Raw genomic sequence first — 19,230 nt, 5'->3', positions numbered from 1 at the left:
ATGTGCATGGAAAAATTTTGGAAGAACAGACGAGAAACTGTTAACAGTAATTGCCCCTGGGGAGGGGGACTAGGGATCTGGGGAGGGGGATTGGGGATCTGGGGGAGGAGGGAGACCTATTTTTCTTTAAAGTATGAGAGATGCATTTATTATCTTCCTTTTAAAAACCATGTATCAGGCACCACTTTTTCAAACAAAATTTTATTTTTCGAAGTTTAAATCCCCAAATTTCACGGCTCTTTCTAAACAACGCTTTTCAAATGTAATTTTTAACTCATTACTAAGAGTCTTCCAAAATAACAAATTCGTATTTTGAGCCTCAAATTGTACACTTCTGTTTAGTGGTGAAGGCTAAACCCAATTTGAGGACTGCTTACAACGCGTTACGGCATTAATTCCAAAGCAGAACGCAACTGATGAGCAAGATACACTGAGAAGAGTGACATCAGGCTTAGGATAGGAGAGCTGTTGCCCTAAACATGGACCTGCCGCAGGCTCTTCCTCCCTGCTCGGTGTGCGCGAATCCTCCAGCCCTCCGGGGATGGCGGTTCCTCGGTTCTGGGGCTCCGCTCCCCGGGGACCCGGCCTCCCCGGCTCTCGCCCCTGGGAACCTCCCGGCCGGCCGCGCCACCCCTCTGCGGGCCGAGGCTACCCCTCCCGCCTCCGCGTCCCAGGGCGGCCGCCCCGCGCGCCGCGTCACTCGGCGCCCTCGGTGAGCACCTACCACTGGCCGCGCCGCGGAGGGGAGAGGCCGCGACCCTTCCCCTGCCGGCGGGCGACGCGCCACCACTCGTGCCGCCTCGGCCTGGCGCTAAATTTAAAAACTTAACAGGCGCAGCTGGCTGGCTCCGGAAACGAAAGTAAATTCGTCCCCGCGGGCCGCCTCCCGGGCTCTGCCGGCGCCTCGGCGCGCGGCCCTACCCGGAATAGACCCTTCTCCCGCCATTTTCCCCCGGCTCCTAGCAGGCCCCGCGCCCCGCGGGTGAGGCCTACCGCCGCCGGGCCTGCAGGCGTCGGGCTCGCGCCCCGCGGAGAACGCGGGCGGCATGGACTGTGGAAACGGGGCTCGCGCCCGGCAACATGTATTCCTGCTTCCAGGTAAACACGCCCGCCCCGGGCGGCGGCGCGCCTCGCCCGGCCTCCCGCCCGCCCCGCCCGGCCCGAGAGCGCGCGGAGCGGCCGACGAGGACGGCGCGCGGCCGGACTTCCACCTGGAGCGGCGGGGCGCGCCCCCCCGTCGGCCCTCGGCGCCGGCGGTCCGACGCGCGCACCCCAGCGGGTCGCGCTACCCGCGCGGAGCCACGCGCCGTGGGCAGTGGTGCTGCGCGCCCCTCGGATGCGGGTGCGGGACGGGATTCCCTTCCCAAAGCGTTTCTCCTCATCTTGGTCGCTGGTTACAGCTAGCTGCCGTTTTCGCAACCCAAATCCGAAAGCGCAGAAACGGACCGAGCGTATTGCCTATGCTGGGATGGGCCGCAGGAGTGGCCCAGGCCTGCGGGAAACGACATGGGCTCAGGGTCTCGCTGCACGCTGTGGGGCCCTGGAGTGTCTGCTTTAGGGTGCAGTTTGCTGTCCCCCGTTCTCCGCGCTCAGCAGGTGGCCGCCTCTAGCTTCCCACTGGATCGGATCCAGTGGACCCGGAAAAAGCTCGGACACTGCACTTTTTTAACAGGGCCCCAGCCCTGGGCCAGGCCTTGGGTGGGTATGCAGGAGGGAAGCCAGATGGTGATAGGGGTTAGGACAAAGGTGGTTCAAAGAAATTCAGGTGGGTAGATCATGACAGGAATGCTGGCGCCAAGCCTTTTCAGCCTCCCCCTGGGTGATGAGGAGCCATCCAGGGTCTGCAGGAGCTTGGAATAATGGATAGTCAGTTTCCACACGATGGGCTCCAGTAAGTGTCAGGTAAAAAGGAGTTTGGGACTAGGGAGTGCAAGTCAAAAGTTTGGCCCTCTTAAAGGATGATACATTGATGTGATGGCAAAACACTGGAAATAAGGAAAATCCTTTGCTCACTGTATTTAATTTTTAGATTTAACTCAGCAAATGCATTATTTTTACAGCAAATAATACTCTGATGATGTTATAGTTACCCAGCAACCTCGACTTTTATAATGAATATTGAAAATTACTGTGTGACAGTCCGTCAAGAATGATTTTTGTGTGTATGTTTAACTTGTTCTTCCTTTATAAAGAGGTATAACATACAGTATACAAATTTAAGTGCAATTCAATGAATACACCCCTGTATTTTCATTATGTATACATATGTATACACCCCTGTAATGATCCCCCAAGTCAAGGTGTAGAACTTTTTCAGCAAGCTCATGTCTGTTGCTAGATAGCTTTAGTAACCTTTATGATAACCTCTGTCTCTAGAAATTTGTTTTGCCTGTTTGGATAAGTGTGTACTCCTTTAGGTCTGGCTTCTTTCAGCATTATATCTGTGAAATTCATCCATATTGTGTGTAGCAGTGGTTTCGTTTATCGGTTGGTTTGTGTTTTCATTGCTGTGTATACTTTATTGTATGAACATCCATGTTTATTTCCTCCACTGTGGGTGGGCATTTGGATTGTTTCCAGTTTGTAACTATTTTGAGTTACACTTCTAAGAACATTGTTTTATGAGGCTTTTGGTAGACAGAGGCACTCATTTCCCTGAGGTGTATACCCAGGAGTGGAATTGCTGGTTCTGGGTACCTGTATGTTCAGCTTTAGTAGATGCTGCTAACCGGTTTTCCGAAGTGGTTATACCGATTTATACTCCCACCTGCAGTGTATGAGAGTTCCCATTGGTCCACATCCTCACTACAGATGTTTGTATACTAAAACCATTAAAGCAAAATTCAGGGTTTTGGCAGAATCTAGCAAAGGCCTATGTGGATACATGCTTTACGTTAGAAAAATCCTCTTCTTGCCTTTATCACATCAATTCGATGAGATTTTGAGGGTAGGAACTCTAATCATTCTTTCAGAATGAAGGGCCTTGTTATGATTCAGGTACACACAAGGGCTGATGATAATTTGAGTTTCTTATTTTGTTCTGTTTAATCGGTATTGACATTTTCATTCTTTTTTTTTTTTTTTAAAGATTTTTATTTATTTATTATTTGACAGAGAGACAGTGAGAGAGGGAACACAAGCAGGGGGAGCGGGAGAGGGAGAAGCAGGCTTTCCGCTGAGCAGGGAGCCCGATGCGGGGCTCGATCCCAGGACCCTGGGATCATGACCTGAGCCGAACGTAGACACTTAACGACTGAGCCACCCAGGTGCCCCTACATTTTCATTCTTGAGGTGTGTTTGTATCCTCACTGTATTAAACACAAAAACCTTCAAAATAATTGAGTATCGATTGCATCCCTGAAAATTGTAGGTTTAATGTGTTTACTGCTGGGCTGTGAGAATTTCAGTCCAATTCCTGTTCAAAGCTGAGATGTCCTATGACCTTTGGACTTACTGCAGAAGGCTGAGCCGGCTGTTCAGGACCCTGTTGTCAGGCAGGCAGGTTCTGTAACACAACTTGAGCTTCCTGCTCCTGTCCTTCTAGCCGGCCTTTACTGCCACCTGCAGGTTCTGAGTGGACGAACATTGGTCAGACTTGAGGGCATTGGTCACCTGGGCAACTGGGCCCCACCCCCAGAGTTTTTGATTCCCTGGTTCTGGGATGGGGCTCGAGAATGTGCATTTCAAACAAGTTCCCAGGTGAAGCCGATGCTGCTGGTGTGCGGACACCACTGTTCCTGCACTGAGACAGCCCTTGGGAGTGGGCTACGAGGCAGGATTGGCCAGCTTCAGGTGTAGCTGTCTTTGTGGGGGCCAGAATTAATATCAGGGGTGCACGTGGAAGCACAGGCCAGGAGGCCTGTCTTCACAGATACGTACTTGTTGGTGTTTTCTCTTTTTCCTAGCAGATGAGAAGTCAGCCCCAGTAAGTTGTACATTTGAGAGAAGGAGACTATATCCTGGTTGGAGTGAGCACCATAGCTACAGTGAAGTTGGGCTCTTAAGAAAGAAAACAAAAATTAAGAATTTTTCAAAAGCATTTGGTGGAAGCAGTTTTACTCAGTTTTAGAAACTTTCTGGGATCCGAAGAGCTTACTCTGTATACTGGAACATGAGCACATTAACCAAGAGGCAAACAGAACTTTAGAGATTGATCCATGAGACAAATGCAAAGCCAGTGGACCTTGGAATGATACTTTTTTCCTGCCATTTAATTCGTGTTGTTTATCAAGTTGCCTATAATTACACTGTGTTATATGTTGAAGGATATATTAAAAAGCACTATTTAGGCCTCTTGTTTTCAATTTCTTTGGAGAAGTCGAATGTCCCAGAAAAACAAAAGCTGGAACTTGGAAGGGATACTTGTGAAGTAGCCCGACTTAGGCCCTTGACTTTCATAGGTCGGTGGGGACAGAACTGCTTCCCATTTCAGCAAGGTAAGCATTTCTTGTAGTTTGGAATAGTCTTAAAGGTTTCTCCAAAATGGCCTGGGGGTACTAGCCTATTTGCAGTTTTAGTTACTGTAACATCTCTAGACCATTAACATCTCTATTTTTAAAAATTTGGTATAAGTTTCTATCCCTTTGCTGCCCCAAAAGTAAATGTTTAAGTCATATTTTTAATATTTTTCTCTAGTGCAAGTTTTGTACACTGGTCAGTTCTGCTAAGTTGGAATGGGCCCCAACGTGAAAGGTGGGCTGGGAACAGGTTCACTGAGTGTAGGATACGAGATTGTGTGGATTGCTGGCATGGCTGAACCCTGTCACTGCACCAGCTCCAAGTAGATGTCAGAACATTGGGAAACCCTAATGTTGTGTGAGGGACAAAAGGAAGGACAGAAATGATCTCAGGACCACTAAATTCATTCGGGCTAGCTTAGTTTGAAAGCATCTCTCAGCCGGCCCCCTGATTAAACAGCCCCCAGATCAAAGTAGACCACATCCCATGTTCAGCTGTAGACAAGTTTTTGCAGTGACGTTATTCCCCTTTATCTCAAGAAAACACACGTTAGAAAGTATTTTAGGGAGAGTCATATTTGTTACTTATTTCCCCACAGCATGAGTAATGTCAGCTCTTGCGGGGTTAGAGGATGGGTTGCTTTTTGGGAAATAAGAATCACAGGTGGCCTGCCTGCCTTAGTCATTCCAAATATATTAATGAGCCTTTTATGAGAGTCAGCATGATAATACAAATAATAATATCAGATTTGTCTCTCCAAATAGAATACAAAAATAGATTTGAAAGCATTAGATGAATGCGGGCTTTAGAACTATGTTCTAATTAAATGATTAAAAAAGAAATCAAATTTAAAAGGCAAAACTGATTTTCCTATTTAGTGGTAGAGACCATTTATATTAATGTTATTTCTGATTAGAGTCCTATAGCTTTTTAGTAAGCCCACAAGAAACACCTCTTATTTGGAGAAAAAAAAAAAAGTAACAGTTGCAAGTATATGGTAGGGCGCCTGGGTGGCTCAGTTGGTTAAGCGACTGCCTTCAGCTCAGGTCATGATCCTGGAGTCCCGGGATCGAGTCCCACATCAGGCTCCCTGCTCAGCGGGGAGTCTGCTTCTCCCTCTGACCCTCCCCCGCTCATGCTCTCTCTCTCAAATAAATAAAATCTTTAAAAAAAAAAAAAAAAGAAAGTATATGATAAAGGAAGAATTGCTTAGACCTAAATGACTTCTCAGTGACCCTGAAAAAAACACATAGAACTTTTTTCCTCCTTTACTTAGGTAAGGGCACAGGGTTAATCTCAGAAGAAAAATCTAAGCCGGTTTTTTGTTCTTTGGCAACACTGTTTGCATGCGTGCATGTTTGTGTTTGGAAATATAGCTTGTGGGCTGAAAACCTCCTTACTTTCAGAAGAGCTTATTCACAGGGGAGGAACCTGTGCTTAGCTTGGTGAGGGATGGGGAATAATTCAAGTGCTGATTTTAGACAACCTCTGACTAATTAAGTTCAGCTTCTTGGAAGATTTGTCTTTTACTGAATAGTCTTCTGCAGGCCTTCAGCAGTGTGGGAGTCTCTGAATTCTCCAGCATGGAGCATGTTTGATATTTCCCACACAAATCCCGAGGCTGGTTTTGTCTTTACAAAGTTGTTTTTGGTGGGACCCCCACTGACCTTTCTCAGATGGCCATTAGATCTGGTCCCTTTGCTGGCGGAGCATGTTCTGAAGGGGGTGGACTTAATCAGTTGTCAGTTGGTGTAATCAAACTGAGCCTGATGTTGTCCTGTTAGTAATTGTTCTGAAAGATTTAGGACATTTATAAGAACTTATAACTCTTACATATTTATCCTCCAGGGCAGAAAAAATTTTTCATAAAAGGAGAGTAAGAAATGTTTATAACTTTTTTCATTTGAGTATAGTTGATGCACGATGTTACCTTAGTTTCAGGTGCACAACATAATAATTCAACAACTCTATATATACCTTATGCTGTGCTCGCCGCAAATGTGGCCACCATCTGTCACCATGCGATGCTATTATAATACCATTGACTCTATACTTTGTATGCTGTACCTTTTATCCCCATGACGTGTTCATTCCGTAGCTGGAAGCCTGGATCTCCCACTCCCCTTCACCCATTTTGTCTACCCCCCACCCGCCTCCCCTGTGGCAATCATCAGTTTGTTCTCTGTATTTATAGGTCTGTTTCTGCTTTTTGTTTGTTTTGTTTTGTTTTTATATTCCACATGTAAGTGAAATCATGGTATTTTTCTCTGTCTAACTTATTTTACTTAGTATAAAACACTCTAGATCCATCCATTTGTTGCAGATAGCAAGATCTTATCTTTTTCACGGCTGAGTAATATTCTATTTTATATATATATCTCACATCTTCTTTACCCATTCATCTGTTGATGGACACTTGGATTCCATATCTTGGCTCTTGTAAATAATGCTGCAATAAACATAGGGATGGCTATAATAGCATTTTTCTAGATATGTCTCCTAAGGCAAGGGAAACAAAAGCACATCAACATAAAAAGCTTTTAAAAAAATTTGACTGCATCAAAATAAAAAGCTTCTGCACAGTGAAGGAAACCATCAACCAAACAAAAAGGCAACCTACAAAAGAGGAGACTATATTTGCAAATAATATATCCAATAAGGGGTTAATTTCCAAAATATATAAAGAACTGCTGTAACTCAACATCAAAAAAAAAAAAAAAACCCAAATAATTTGATTTAAAGATGGGCAGAAAACCTGAATAGACATTTTTCCAGAGAAGACATACAGATGGCCAACAGGCACAGGAAAAGATGCTCAACATCAGTCATTATCAGGAAAATGCAAATCAAAACCACCATGAGATATCACCTTACACCTGTCAGAATGGCTAGAATCAAAAAGAAGAAATAATAAGTGTTGGCGAGGATGTGGAGAAAAAGAAACCCACATGCACTGTTGGTGGGAATGCAAAGTGGTGCAGCCACTGTGGAAAACTGTATGGAGCTTCCTCAAAAAATTAAAAGTAGAACTACCATAAGATCTAGTAATTCCACTACTGGGTATTTACTTAAAGAAGACATAATTTTTAATTTGAATAGCAGAAAAGGAGCTGCATGGATTTCCCCCATATCCTCTAAGCTTTCACCATGATGTTAAGAAACAAACAACTCATCAATATTTTCTAAAGTGTTATAATAAAACACACCTAAAACTAGGCTTATGCTATTTATTGGCTCTATGTCCTTCAACAAATTGCATCCTCTTTGTAAAGCCTCAATTTCTTTATCTTTACAGTGGGGAGAACAGTCCCAGCCTCCTAAGCTCTTCTTGCACCCCAAGCTCTTAGCCCCAGACTTGGGACAGAGTAAGCATCCAGTAAACATTCACTGAAAGGAAAAATGTCTCACATTCCATTTTTTTCCTGCAGTCTTTGTTACACTGCCCTTTGTCCTCCTTTTCCACTTCTACCCAAACTCTATCCTTTTTCAAGGCTCAGTTCAACTTTAGTTTCCACAAAGCTAAGCCATTGTATGGATCACAAAATGAATTCCAGTATTCTTAAATTTTTCTCATTTTTCAGTTTCTGCCTTTATTTCACTATGTACTCATACTACTTATTCACTGTAACATTCAGTAAAATACTGAGGGATATTGGGGTTATACAATGTCTCTTTCTTTTAATGCCCATGACTTTGGGTCTACCTGGACCTCTGTCTGCTCTTCACATTCTCTGCCTGGCAAATGCCTACTAATCCTTTAAACTCAGCCCACAGCTCCTCCAAGACATCTTCCCTCTGAGACTCTCTGATGTTAGTGAGCAAGCTAGTGGTACTTCTTGAACCTACCTACACATTTCATCATGATTATTTGGTTCGCTATCATTTTTTTTTTTTTTTGAGTAGGCTCTGCACCTAGTATGGAGCCCAACACGGGGCTTGAACTCACGACCCTGAGATCATGACCTGAGCTGAAATCAAGAGTCAGATGCTTAACCAACTGAGCCACCCAGGCGCCCCAGTTAGCCATCATTTTTATATAAAGATGTATTGAACCCCCAGTACATGCCAGTGGCTGGAGAGAATCCAGGTGTGTACTTCCTGTGTCACCACCATCAGCTGCTCATTGCTGGGCACCTTGGCCTTAAGCTTCAGAGCCCACCCTTGCCCAGTGTCTCTGAAAGGAGCATGCCACTTAGACTTTCAGCCTTTTTGTCCAGAAGTCCTTTGTATGTGCTTTTTAAATATCTTTAAAAGGTAACTTTCCTTTCCAGGTATGATTGTCGCTGAGTGGAATGGGCTGAGTGCTGAAAGGGTCGGATCTGTGTGTTCTCATTCCTGTTTTATTATCTGCCTCTGAAACAACTAGGATCCGAGTTGGCCAAGGTCTCTAGCCAGAGCTGATTTCCTGCAGGAGCCTAAGACATTTGGTGAGGCTCTGCTGTATCAGTTGCTGTTTTGACCAGTTAAATCTTCATTTAGACATTTTTCTCCCAGTTTTCTTTTGGTAACTTCTTTTATTAGAATACTATTACATACCCTTTAGTAAGACAGAAAAATATAAAGAAGAAAATCATCTATCATCTTGCCACTGAGAAATAACAATTTTGGAAATATTTCTTTCTAGTCTTTATATATTGTGTGTATTCTAGTATAAAGTCAGTGTTCTTAATTTTTTTCTCATTTTTCTATTTTTACCCGTATTTCACTATTTACTCTTTCTACTTACAAGTTTATTTCTATTGTAACAAATATACCAAATAAGTACTGCTTCACAGTGTACATATTTTGGATCGGTTATCTTTAAGAGTGGGTAAAGACTGAAAATACAAATGGATGCCAGAGAGGTGAGCATAAATTCACAGAACTGTAGTGGGCACAATGGCCAGCTGGGATTCTTCAAAAGCCATTCGAGGTAGAAGTTTTCAGGACAACCACGGCCTCCTGCAAACATCCCTTGGGGTGCTTGCCATAAATAGGATGACAGTTTGAATGGACCATGAGTCAGTCTGCCTTAGTATGGAAATTACTGTTTAATGTAGTAGAGTCAGTCCGTCCTACTTGTGTTACAAAACCTGGCCCATACTTCTTTAGGAGTTTCCTAGCCAGGTCATCTATTCCTAGGAAGGGCCAGCTGGGTGTCGGGGACAGGGGCAGGGTGAAGAGTCTCAGAACATTGGAACTATGCCTTGCAGCACCGAGAGGTCCAGAGCGTCTGCCTGTCTGAGAGTTCACTTCCTCTGCTCAAACCAGCGTCCTCCACTTCATGGAAAACAGGCTGCACACTGCACCCAAGCCTCAGATCTCCTGGTGTCTGCTGGGAGAAGCTGCCCCTCTTCTCTTATTTCTTGTTTCAAGACAGCCTTCTGACTGGCCCCACTGCGATCACATGCAACCCCAGCACCCCCTATTAGCTGTAGCCATGAGGGGCAAGCTCCACTACAGCAGCAGGTGGGAGACGGGGAGGATGGAGGGGTGCTTGAGGGTAAGGAGCACTTTTCCAGGAGAAGGGAAGGTGAGGCTAGGCACCACAAGAGCTAGCCACTGCCCTCACGCACCCATGTGCCAGAGCCGCATGGGACCAGGCTCGTCTCAGCCGAGCATTCTCAGTTTCTCAGTTATTGGTGGTCTCTTTGACTGGATGGCATATAGGTGGGGCAGAGGTTTATTGTATGAAGAAGTAGATTTGGGCTGTTCATTTACTCAGGGTTTATATAATTTTTAGGAAACCCATCTTCTAGGGCCTGTATCTTCTAGCTCCTACACCTTCGCACTACACTTTGATGTATGTGATTGTAGTTGACCCTCTCCATGGCCTTGGGAAGTAGTCAAGGCAAGCTTTATAATCACCATTTTACAAGACTCCGAGAAGTCAGATCATCTGTCCAACACTCAACAGGAACTAAATGGCAGAGATTCAAGGCTCTCCTCAGTCCTCTAGGACCCCTGCTATGTGCCACTCTGCTGACCGAATGGTGGTACCTCACCAGGGTGGGAGAGGTGGGAGGATCAGAAAGGCTGGGGTTCCCTTGCATGTCAGGTTGATGACCAGTGACCAGGCATATCCCCTAATCTGGAGTTAGCCCTGGTTATGATTGGACATCCCAGTCAAGTCTGTCCTTTCAGCCTCTCCAGAATTTTCCTGCTTCCCAGATATTTCAAGAGCTGAGCTCCATCTCAATGTACTGTTGGTCTCTGTGGCTCTGAATTGGCTGCACACCTGAAGTTTTTCATCAGTTTCTTCTTCAGCACAGAGGCCAATCCTAGAAACACGGCTACTGATAGGGACAGCCCTGAGAAAATGGAGATTTTATCTTCTATGGTCTTGGCGAAGGCCAGTTCTTCTTTTTTTTTTTCTTTTTTCTTCCAAGTTTCAAAATTAAAAAGATATTCTTAGAGGAACCCATAACTTGAAAATTATTCGTCTGGTGCATGCCTCTCTCTAGCTTTCTTGGTTTGTCTCCTGTAGTGTTTAAGGAAGCTGAGAGCTTCAAAGCCAAGAACATGACTCAGATCTCTTTGATGGCAGTGGTAACATCTTGGGAAGGGAAGACATATAGTTATTGCTGAAATTAGCATTCCTGGAAGTGGCAAGTGACTTGAAGATTATGCTGATTTGTCTTGCATGCATTGTATTTGTGTCCTAACCAAGTGTCTCCAAGGAGCTATCCCTGGCGATCAAAGAGACGGGAAACAAGGGGGTTGATTATGATCTGATGGCTGATGACTATAGAAAATAAACTGGAACCTATTTAGGTCACTGTATTGCATGAGCATGAGAGTGATGCGCTCATTTTTTTTTTTTCTTTCCTATTAGATCTTCTTAAGAAAGCTGAATAGGCTTGATATGGTATCTAAAAATAAAGTAAGTGGTGCTTTGATGTCTGTTCTTTCTTTTCCATGTAACGGTGGATGTGTGTTTCTCAGAGCTTATCTGCTGTGTGCCAAAAATCAGACAGGACCATGAACAAATGTCCATTGCTTCCAAGTCATAAGAACACTTGGCAAAAAGGTGGCTCTCTCTCCTGTCTCATGTCTTTGAACTCTAAATGATGTGAAGACACTTGTCTTAACCAAGAGAGGGATAAGAAAGCGCTGCCAAGGGCGCCTGGGTGGCTCAGACGGTTAAGCGTCTGCCTTCGGCTCAGGTCATGATCCCAGGGTCCTGGGATCGAGCCCCGCATCGGGCTCCCTGCTCCTGGGGAGCCTGCTTCTCCCTCTGCTTCTCTCTCTCTCTCTCTCTGTCTCTCATGAATAAATAAATAAAAAATAAAATCTTTAAAAAAAAAAAAAAGAGCTGCCAAGTTTAAAAACTGGTTGATAAATAACTTCATATCAACTGTATCACCTACCCCATGTAGTCTGGAGATGAAAAATAATGTTCCATTTTGACTTCTACAAGACTTCCTGACTAACTTCTCAATGTTACAGAATGGTTAAGTCCATGCATTGATCCATGCTGTGTACTCAAGTTATCACAGAAGCCTTGGGGTTGTATGTGGTTATGTATAGGATATTGTATTCTCTAATGGGAAGATCAGTTTTCTTTTCTCGCATTTGGTCAAGCTTGACTTTATCTATAGTTTATCACTGGATGTTTCTTGTATCCCGCAACAGATTTCTCTCATCCTTGATTTATGTCTTTTTTGATCCAACCCTTTTCTCTTTCTCACTTTCCCCAGCCACCCCCCCCCCTTTTACTTCTGCTGCACACACCCCTGGCAGTGTGGGAAACTGGCTGCACTGGAGTGGGGGTGGCTGATTAGATGACTCTCTGGTCCTCAAGGTCGGACAGGACACAAGAGGAGACAGATGAGTTTGAGACGTCTGTGTCATAAGAGAACAGCTGTACAAGATAGTTATTGTGCTTCAGAGCTGCAGCTTGTGTTTTCTGAGTTAAGACGGATGAGATTGAGGATTAAGAGTTTCTCTAAAGCATCATAGTGTCAACTGTTGGTTGCCTGAGTTTATTCTTGGCTCTATGTACAGTGAAGTAGCTCGTGACCTTCAGCAGGTTTCCTAACTTGGGGCAAGTTTCTCACGCAAAAAAATGGAAATCAAAATAGTACTTACTTCATAGAGATGTTATAAGGATAACATTATGTAACATATCGAGGACATTGCCTGGTGTGTAGGAAATGCCCAATACATATTAGCTATTATTCGTTAACATTCACTGGACACAGTTGTCTCTTTATCACTGGTATGTTTTCTTTAAAGTTCAAATGTCAGGAAAGTCCTTTCTGTTGAGGTATTTAGATTAGGATGGTAAACAGATGGAAGATTTGCTGCTAGGGTTAATGGTGACCAGTGGGACATAAAATTGCATCTTTATAGAAAACACAAAGACCATGAGAAAACTGCTTTGGAATTGGTTAGGTGTAAGAAGCTAGAGTGGCAGGGCTGGAGGCAATTGGGAAGTTTAAGATATTACTGAGTCCGAAATGACCAGAAAGACTGAGTACCCGCTTCTGATTTGTCTGCATTTTTTTTATTTTTGTGAAAACACTCTTTTGGCCAGCATGGCTTATGTCATCTCTTATGTAAGAGAAAACAGCCAAAAAAATAAATAAATAAAGTGTAAAGCCTAATCTTTAAAAAAGATATGATTTGAAGTCTTACCTTATTCAGAATAGTTTTAGAAGAAGGTGTTTCATATGAGTCAATTTTCTAGATAAATGAAGTTTAACTTGTTAAGTATCAAAACTTGTTTTACCATTTCTTACTGAGATTTTTCCAAAATCAAACAACACATTCATGTAACATTTATTGAGCATATCACATGTGCCAAAAACTGGGAACTTTACTATATATGATCTTAATTTTCACACATAAAATGCATTATATTTTGGCTTTTTAAAAAAGATATCCTTTTTAAAGGTCCTAATTTAATCTCTTCTTGGAAAGCTAATTGATAGCCCCTTAGATAATTCTGTGCTTAGAATTTCTTTGACTTTTATATTTTGATCTTATTATTCTCTACATATTCTTGATGTTTCCATATCATTGAGAGATAGGAAACTGGTTTTTAATTGAGCACTTATTACAAATTCTAGGCACTTTAAGCTGAAGAAAAACCTATAAAATAATAATTATTATTATGCCCATTTTATAAATGAAACAACTGAGTCAACCAGAGTCTGAGTATCGTGCCCAAGTTCATACTGCTAAGCAAGAAGAGGAGCTGCAAGTGGATTATGGACCTCTCTGTCTCCATATCTTGTGCTCTTTCTATGCTGACATTATCAAAGAAATAGGCCTCAACTAAAAATAGGTTAATAGAGGAGAAACCTTCACCGCACCCCCCACTCTTACTTTTCTCATTCTTTCCCATTATTCTATTTTTTAAATATTTTATTTATTTATTTGACAGAGAGAGAGACAGCGGGAGAGGGAACACAAGCAGAGGGAGTGGGAGAGGGAGAAGCAGGCTTGCTCCCGCTGAGCAAGGAGCCCGATATGGGGCTCGATCCCAGGACTCTGGGATCATGACCTGAGCCGAAGGCAGATGCTTAACGACTAAGCCACCCAGGTGCCCCTCTTATTATTCTAAAAGCAGATTTTTTTCTTCCTTAGTTAATTTAGCTATCCTTCAGCTATGCTAGATGTAGGTAAAAGTTAGAAAAAAGATGGCGCTTCTAAGCCTGTGGGTGAGGAATTGGTCCATGGGATGACCCAGGATTTTCCACATTTTAGTGAAAACTTAAAAAAACCTCTTAACTTTCATAGCGCCTTTAATTTATAGTCACAAGTAATTTTGTGTGCCTAAGGCCAGGTGTAGACTAAAGAATTTATCTGAGTCTTATAGCAATATGAGTTCTTTACTTATCCTAAGCCTTCAAAATCCAGTGGGGGTAAATCCACTCCTCCATAAAGGCAATGAAAACATTGGCAAAGATGGCCAAAATCAACTTTTTCAAAACTCTTGAAATTAGCCAAAATCTTCCAACAATCTGAGAAGTGTTTATTCAAGAAAAACTGCTGAATCTCATTAAGCAGGGTTTGTGGCATTGTAACTTGAACTGCTCACATAGCCCTCTCTTCAGGTCTACAGTAACCTTGAAACCCAGCAGTCTTGCAAACATGGTATGTGTAAAAACCAGCAGCATTGCAACCACTGGACTGGACAGGCCTCGTTTGGAGCATCTTAAAAAGTCCCATTCCCTTGGGGCGCCTGGGTGGCTCAGTCGTTAAGCGTCTGCCTTCGGCTCAGGTCATGATCCCAGGGTCCTGGGATCAAGCCCCGCATCTGGCTCCCTGCTCTGCGGGAAGCCTGCTTCTCCCTCTCCCACTCCCCCTGCTTGTGTTCCCTCTCTCGCTGTGTCTCTCTCTCTAAGTAAATAAAGAAAATCTTTAAAAAAAAAAAAAAGTCCCATTCCCAGAGCATTGTCCCTATTTTACCTGTCTTATAGTTCCCTGGAAAAGCTTGATTGGAGCTTAGAACTTGCTCTGCAGGAAATATCCTGTCCCCAGGGCCTTTGTCAAAAATAATCAGTGGCAATTGTTTAACATATCAGCTGCTGAGGGGGCAATAGCAGTTGGGCAAATAAGGACCTGGCCAAAAACTTAAAAGAGAGATAGGGGGATAAGATATCCCCATAAGGGACTTTGAAAAGCTCTGACATAGTCCTAGGAAATTAAAAGGCTGAGCACGTATACAGGACTGTGTGCATGCCCAGGAGAGACCTGACAAGGCCCTAATCTCTCACTTCTGACTGATTTTGAGGTCTTAGGCAAGCAGTTAATAAAAGCTAAGGCAGAAGTTTAAATTACTTGAGTGTTGCAGGCATGTCCCAGAACACATGCAGAGCTCCTCAGCAAATGTTGGGAGACTTATTTGTTCAAAACATTTAAGGAAATCTCAGACTAATCGTTAGCTATCCATTAAACTAACTGAGGCATCAGTGGTTACAGGAAATACAGACTTTATAGGATTAGTCCAGGAAGGTCACTAAACAAACAGCAACAACTGCAATGATGACAAAAAGCAGCAACAACAATAAATCTTGGGGAGTTGGGGCAGGGAAGTCTGATTTCCAGAACTGTCACATTAATTATTACCTAAAATGTCTAGTTAAAAAAAAAAAAAAAGGTGTGGGACACCTGAAGAAAAAGGAAGGTAGGTTTATACACAGGAGAAAAAAATCTGTCCCTGAGGGGGCCCAGTTGTTGGACTTATTCTGCTAAGATTTTAATCAGCTATTATAAATATATTTAAAGAACTAAAACAAAATATGTCTTAAAAATTAAAGGAAAGTATGACAATGAAGTCTCACAAAATAGAGTATATCGATAAAGAGAAATAGAAATTATAAAAGAATATATAAATTCTTGAGTTGAAAAATACAATAACTGAAATGAAAACTCAACAATAGAATGCACGTTCTCCCTAAGTGAACATGAAACATTCTATAGAAAAGACTATATCACAGGCCATAAAACAAAACTCATTATGTTTAAAAGGATTGAAATTATACAATATATGCTCTCCAAAAACACTGAAATGAAAATAGAAAGCAGTAACAGAAGGAGATTTGGGAAATTCACAAATATGTGGAAATTAAATGATACACTCTTAAAATAACCAATGGATCAAATGAATGCAATGAATGAAAATGATACAAAATATATAAAAAACATAAAGGATGCAGGTAAACCAGTGTTCAGAGCAAAATATGTAGTTGTATATGCCTAAAAAGGAGAAAGGTCTCAAATAATCTAAACTTCCAGTTTAAGAAACTAGAAAAAGGAGAACAAACCAAACCCAAAGCAAATAGAAAGGAAGGGAATGAAGATTAGAGCAGAAATAAAGTAGAGAATAGAAAAACAACAGAGAGAAAAAAATCTTTGAAACCACAGTTGGTCCTTTTGAAAAGATCGACAAAATTACCAAATCTTTAGTTAAAATGACCAAGGAAAAAAAAAGTTTCAAATTACTAAAATCAGGAATGAAAGAGGGGACATTACTACTGACCTTACAGAAATTAAAAAGGATCGTGGGGGACACTACGAACAACTGTATGCCAAGGAAATAGATAACATAGATGAAATGGACAAAGCCCTAGAATGGCATAAATCACCAAAACCAACTCAGGAAGAAATAGACAATCTGAATGGACCTATAGCACGTAAAGAAATTAAGTTAAAAGCTTCCCACAGAAAAAAAGCCCAATCCTACATAGCTTCACTGGTAAATTCCACTAAACGTTGAACATATGAATGTGAATCCTTTACAAAATTTTCCCCAAAAAAGGAAAGAGAGAGAACATTTCCCAACTCATTCTATGAGGCCAGTATTACTTTCATACGAACACCAGGCAAAGGCATAGGAAAAGTACAGATCAATATCCCTTATGAACATAGATGCAAAAGTCCTCAACAACTAGCAAACCAAATCCAGAAGTATGTAAAGAGTATGTATTACATACCGTGACCAAGTGGGATTTATCCTAGGAATGCAATATTGGTTCAACATACCAAAATCAATCAATATAATATACCATTTTAATAAAATAAAAGCACCAAACCACATAACCATTTTAATAGCCACAGAAACAGCATTTGAGAAAATATGGCACTATATCATCCTAAAAAACAGTCCAAAAATTAGGAATAAGGAACTTTCTCAATCTGATAGAGGGCATCTATAAAAAATCCCCAGGTAACATTATGCTAACACAGTTCATATGAAATTTTCTTTACATGTTGAAATGAAAATACTTTAGATATATTGGGTTAAGTAAAATATATTATCAACACTTACTTTACCTATTTTTAATGTGGCTCCTAGCAAATTTTAAATTTTGTAAGTGGCTCACCTTTGTGGAATGCATTTTCTGTTCTGGACCCAGGGCCTCCGGGATCTGGTAGATCTGGGCCCTAGTCCCTGCCCTGTAAGACTGGTTGATTGAGAGGGGACGGTGGAGCATGGGCATTGATAAAGTGGGCTGGAGAAATAGATGGGGGTGGGGGGTGGGGGGTGGAGGGTGGAGGTGGGACAGATAAAGAGACGTTATGAATGCAGTCTTGCTCTGAGAGCAGGGGGCTTTGTTTTATTCACAGCTGTATCCTTAGTGCCTAGGATAGTACATGAGCTGGGAACAGAAAATTGGTAACGAAATAAAGATTGGTAATTAAAAAAATGATTCCATAAGAGGGTGTTGTTTATTACTAAATGGTAATGCTTATTCAGCACCTGATACTTGGTGCTGTGGGTACATAGATTCTACAGACAAGAATGCGGTTTAGTGAAGACATACATGGCATCTGATAATCATCTGGCCATGAGGTGGGTATACAAGATGGTACAGAGGACTAAGGGGAACTAGAAAGTGGTAGTTGGAGTTTGACAAAGTTCGTTTGTTGTTGCCAGGTTTGATTGTGCAAGGCAAAATCTTTGCCTAGTAATTTTTTTTCATATCTAGGGAAAACATATTTGAAGTCTTCACTTTATGTAAAAACCCAATTTCCAAATATCGGCACCTAAATGCAAATTTTTTCAAACGTGCACATCAAACAAAACGCTTCTGTGGCTTAAGTTTGGCCCAGGAGCCTACTGAAGATTTCACTGGTGAAGTGAATGCATAATTCCTTTGACTTCTTAGGCATCAAAGCAAAGAACTTAATGGGAGGTGCAAGAAGCCTTCTCAGACCTACTCATCTATGTAGTATCCTCTATCTTAAGGTCTCAAATTCCATGTATTTCTTCTTCTTAGCAGCTGTTACATTTGGAGTCTACATTTGTATGATTGTTTGACTCATTATCTGTCTCTTCCAGGGCACATCCAAAAGCTCCTCATGGGAGCCGGTTGGGTCTGCTTTGCTAATCAATAGTTAATAAATGAATGAGTGAAGTAGGCAGGAGAGATTAATTTTAAAATCCATTCTATCGTTAATGAGGTAAAACAACCTGAGGATAGCATCTCACTTGGAATTCTGTGTTGAAAGATTCAGTCCAACAGCAGGTTATTTTATTGACACAACTGAGAAAAGAGGACTTTTTTCACCTACTACATAGACATTTCAGCATTATCTACACTAATACATCTCAAAGTATATTTCAGAGAACCCTGGCATTTGCAGCAGAACACATTAATTTCAGTATTTATTTGTACTTAGTAATTCCAAAGTTCTTACAGTTTGACATTTTAGGTTATAGCTAATCCTCTGGATTTAGTGCTCTTTCTGAGAAAAAATGGAAACACTGCTTCCCTTGTATAGTTGTTAAAAATATATATATTAGACTTTTGGTGTTTATAAATTTTAATTATTTTAAGCGCTGGAAGAATGGGAAGGCTGAAGGAGAGCTGGCAAGAATCACTAGAACCAGAACTTTCTATTGAAAAAAGGAAACAAAAAATCAATAATGATTCACCAAGTTAAAGTTGAAAGGTTTACTACAGTACTGAAGTAAAATCACGGGTGTATTGCTAAAGACAGAGGTCCCCTTTTCTGTTCCTTGACATAATGGAGACAGTGATGCTGGAATGGTGAGAAACGGCAGGGTGAAGGAGGGAAAAACCACAGCTTGTTTTAGTTTTGTGGAAAAGTTTTTAACAGTGCTAAACTTTATCCTTCACATTTTTATAAGTTGCAGAAAGGAAAGTCTTAAAAGGTTCTTAAAATTAAATCTGTATGGTTCCATTTATATAACATTCTCAAAATCACAAAACTATAGAGATGGAGAACAGATTAGCGATTTCCAGGGGTTGGAAATGGGGCAGAGTGTTCTATGAGCTTTTACCTAGTGCATTCTGAAGCTCTGTATTTGTGAGC

General features: G+C 41.9%; 1 protein-coding gene across 6 annotated transcripts in view; it reads left to right on the top strand.

Moving 5' to 3' along the window:
* The first annotated feature begins 691 nt into the window (after nucleotides 1-691).
* Nucleotides 692-19,230, top strand: part of RNASEH2B (ribonuclease H2 subunit B) — a 69,378-nt gene continuing 50,839 nt past the window's right edge. For 2 of the 6 annotated variants that reach the window (XM_081814899.1, XM_081814898.1), the window contains exon 1: nucleotides 692-1,098. In XM_081814899.1, coding sequence (XP_081671025.1) covers nucleotides 1,047-1,098 — 52 coding nt within the window. In that variant the 5' untranslated portion in view covers nucleotides 692-1,046. Of the gene's footprint in view, nucleotides 1,099-1,384; nucleotides 1,699-8,408; nucleotides 8,546-11,272; nucleotides 11,321-19,230 lie in introns of those variants that run through there. The other 4 variants (XM_081814896.1, XM_081814893.1, XM_081814897.1 and 1 more) reach the window with 4 other exon arrangements.

The sequence above is a fragment of the Leptonychotes weddellii genome, chromosome 3, assembly GCF_054177405.1.
Source record: "Leptonychotes weddellii isolate Sample4059 chromosome 3, ASM5417740v2, whole genome shotgun sequence".
In the NCBI taxonomy this organism is placed as follows: Eukaryota; Metazoa; Chordata; class Mammalia; order Carnivora; family Phocidae; genus Leptonychotes; species Leptonychotes weddellii.
The sequence above is the reverse complement of the archived record's forward strand: the minus strand, read 5'-3'. Positions and strand labels throughout refer to the sequence as shown.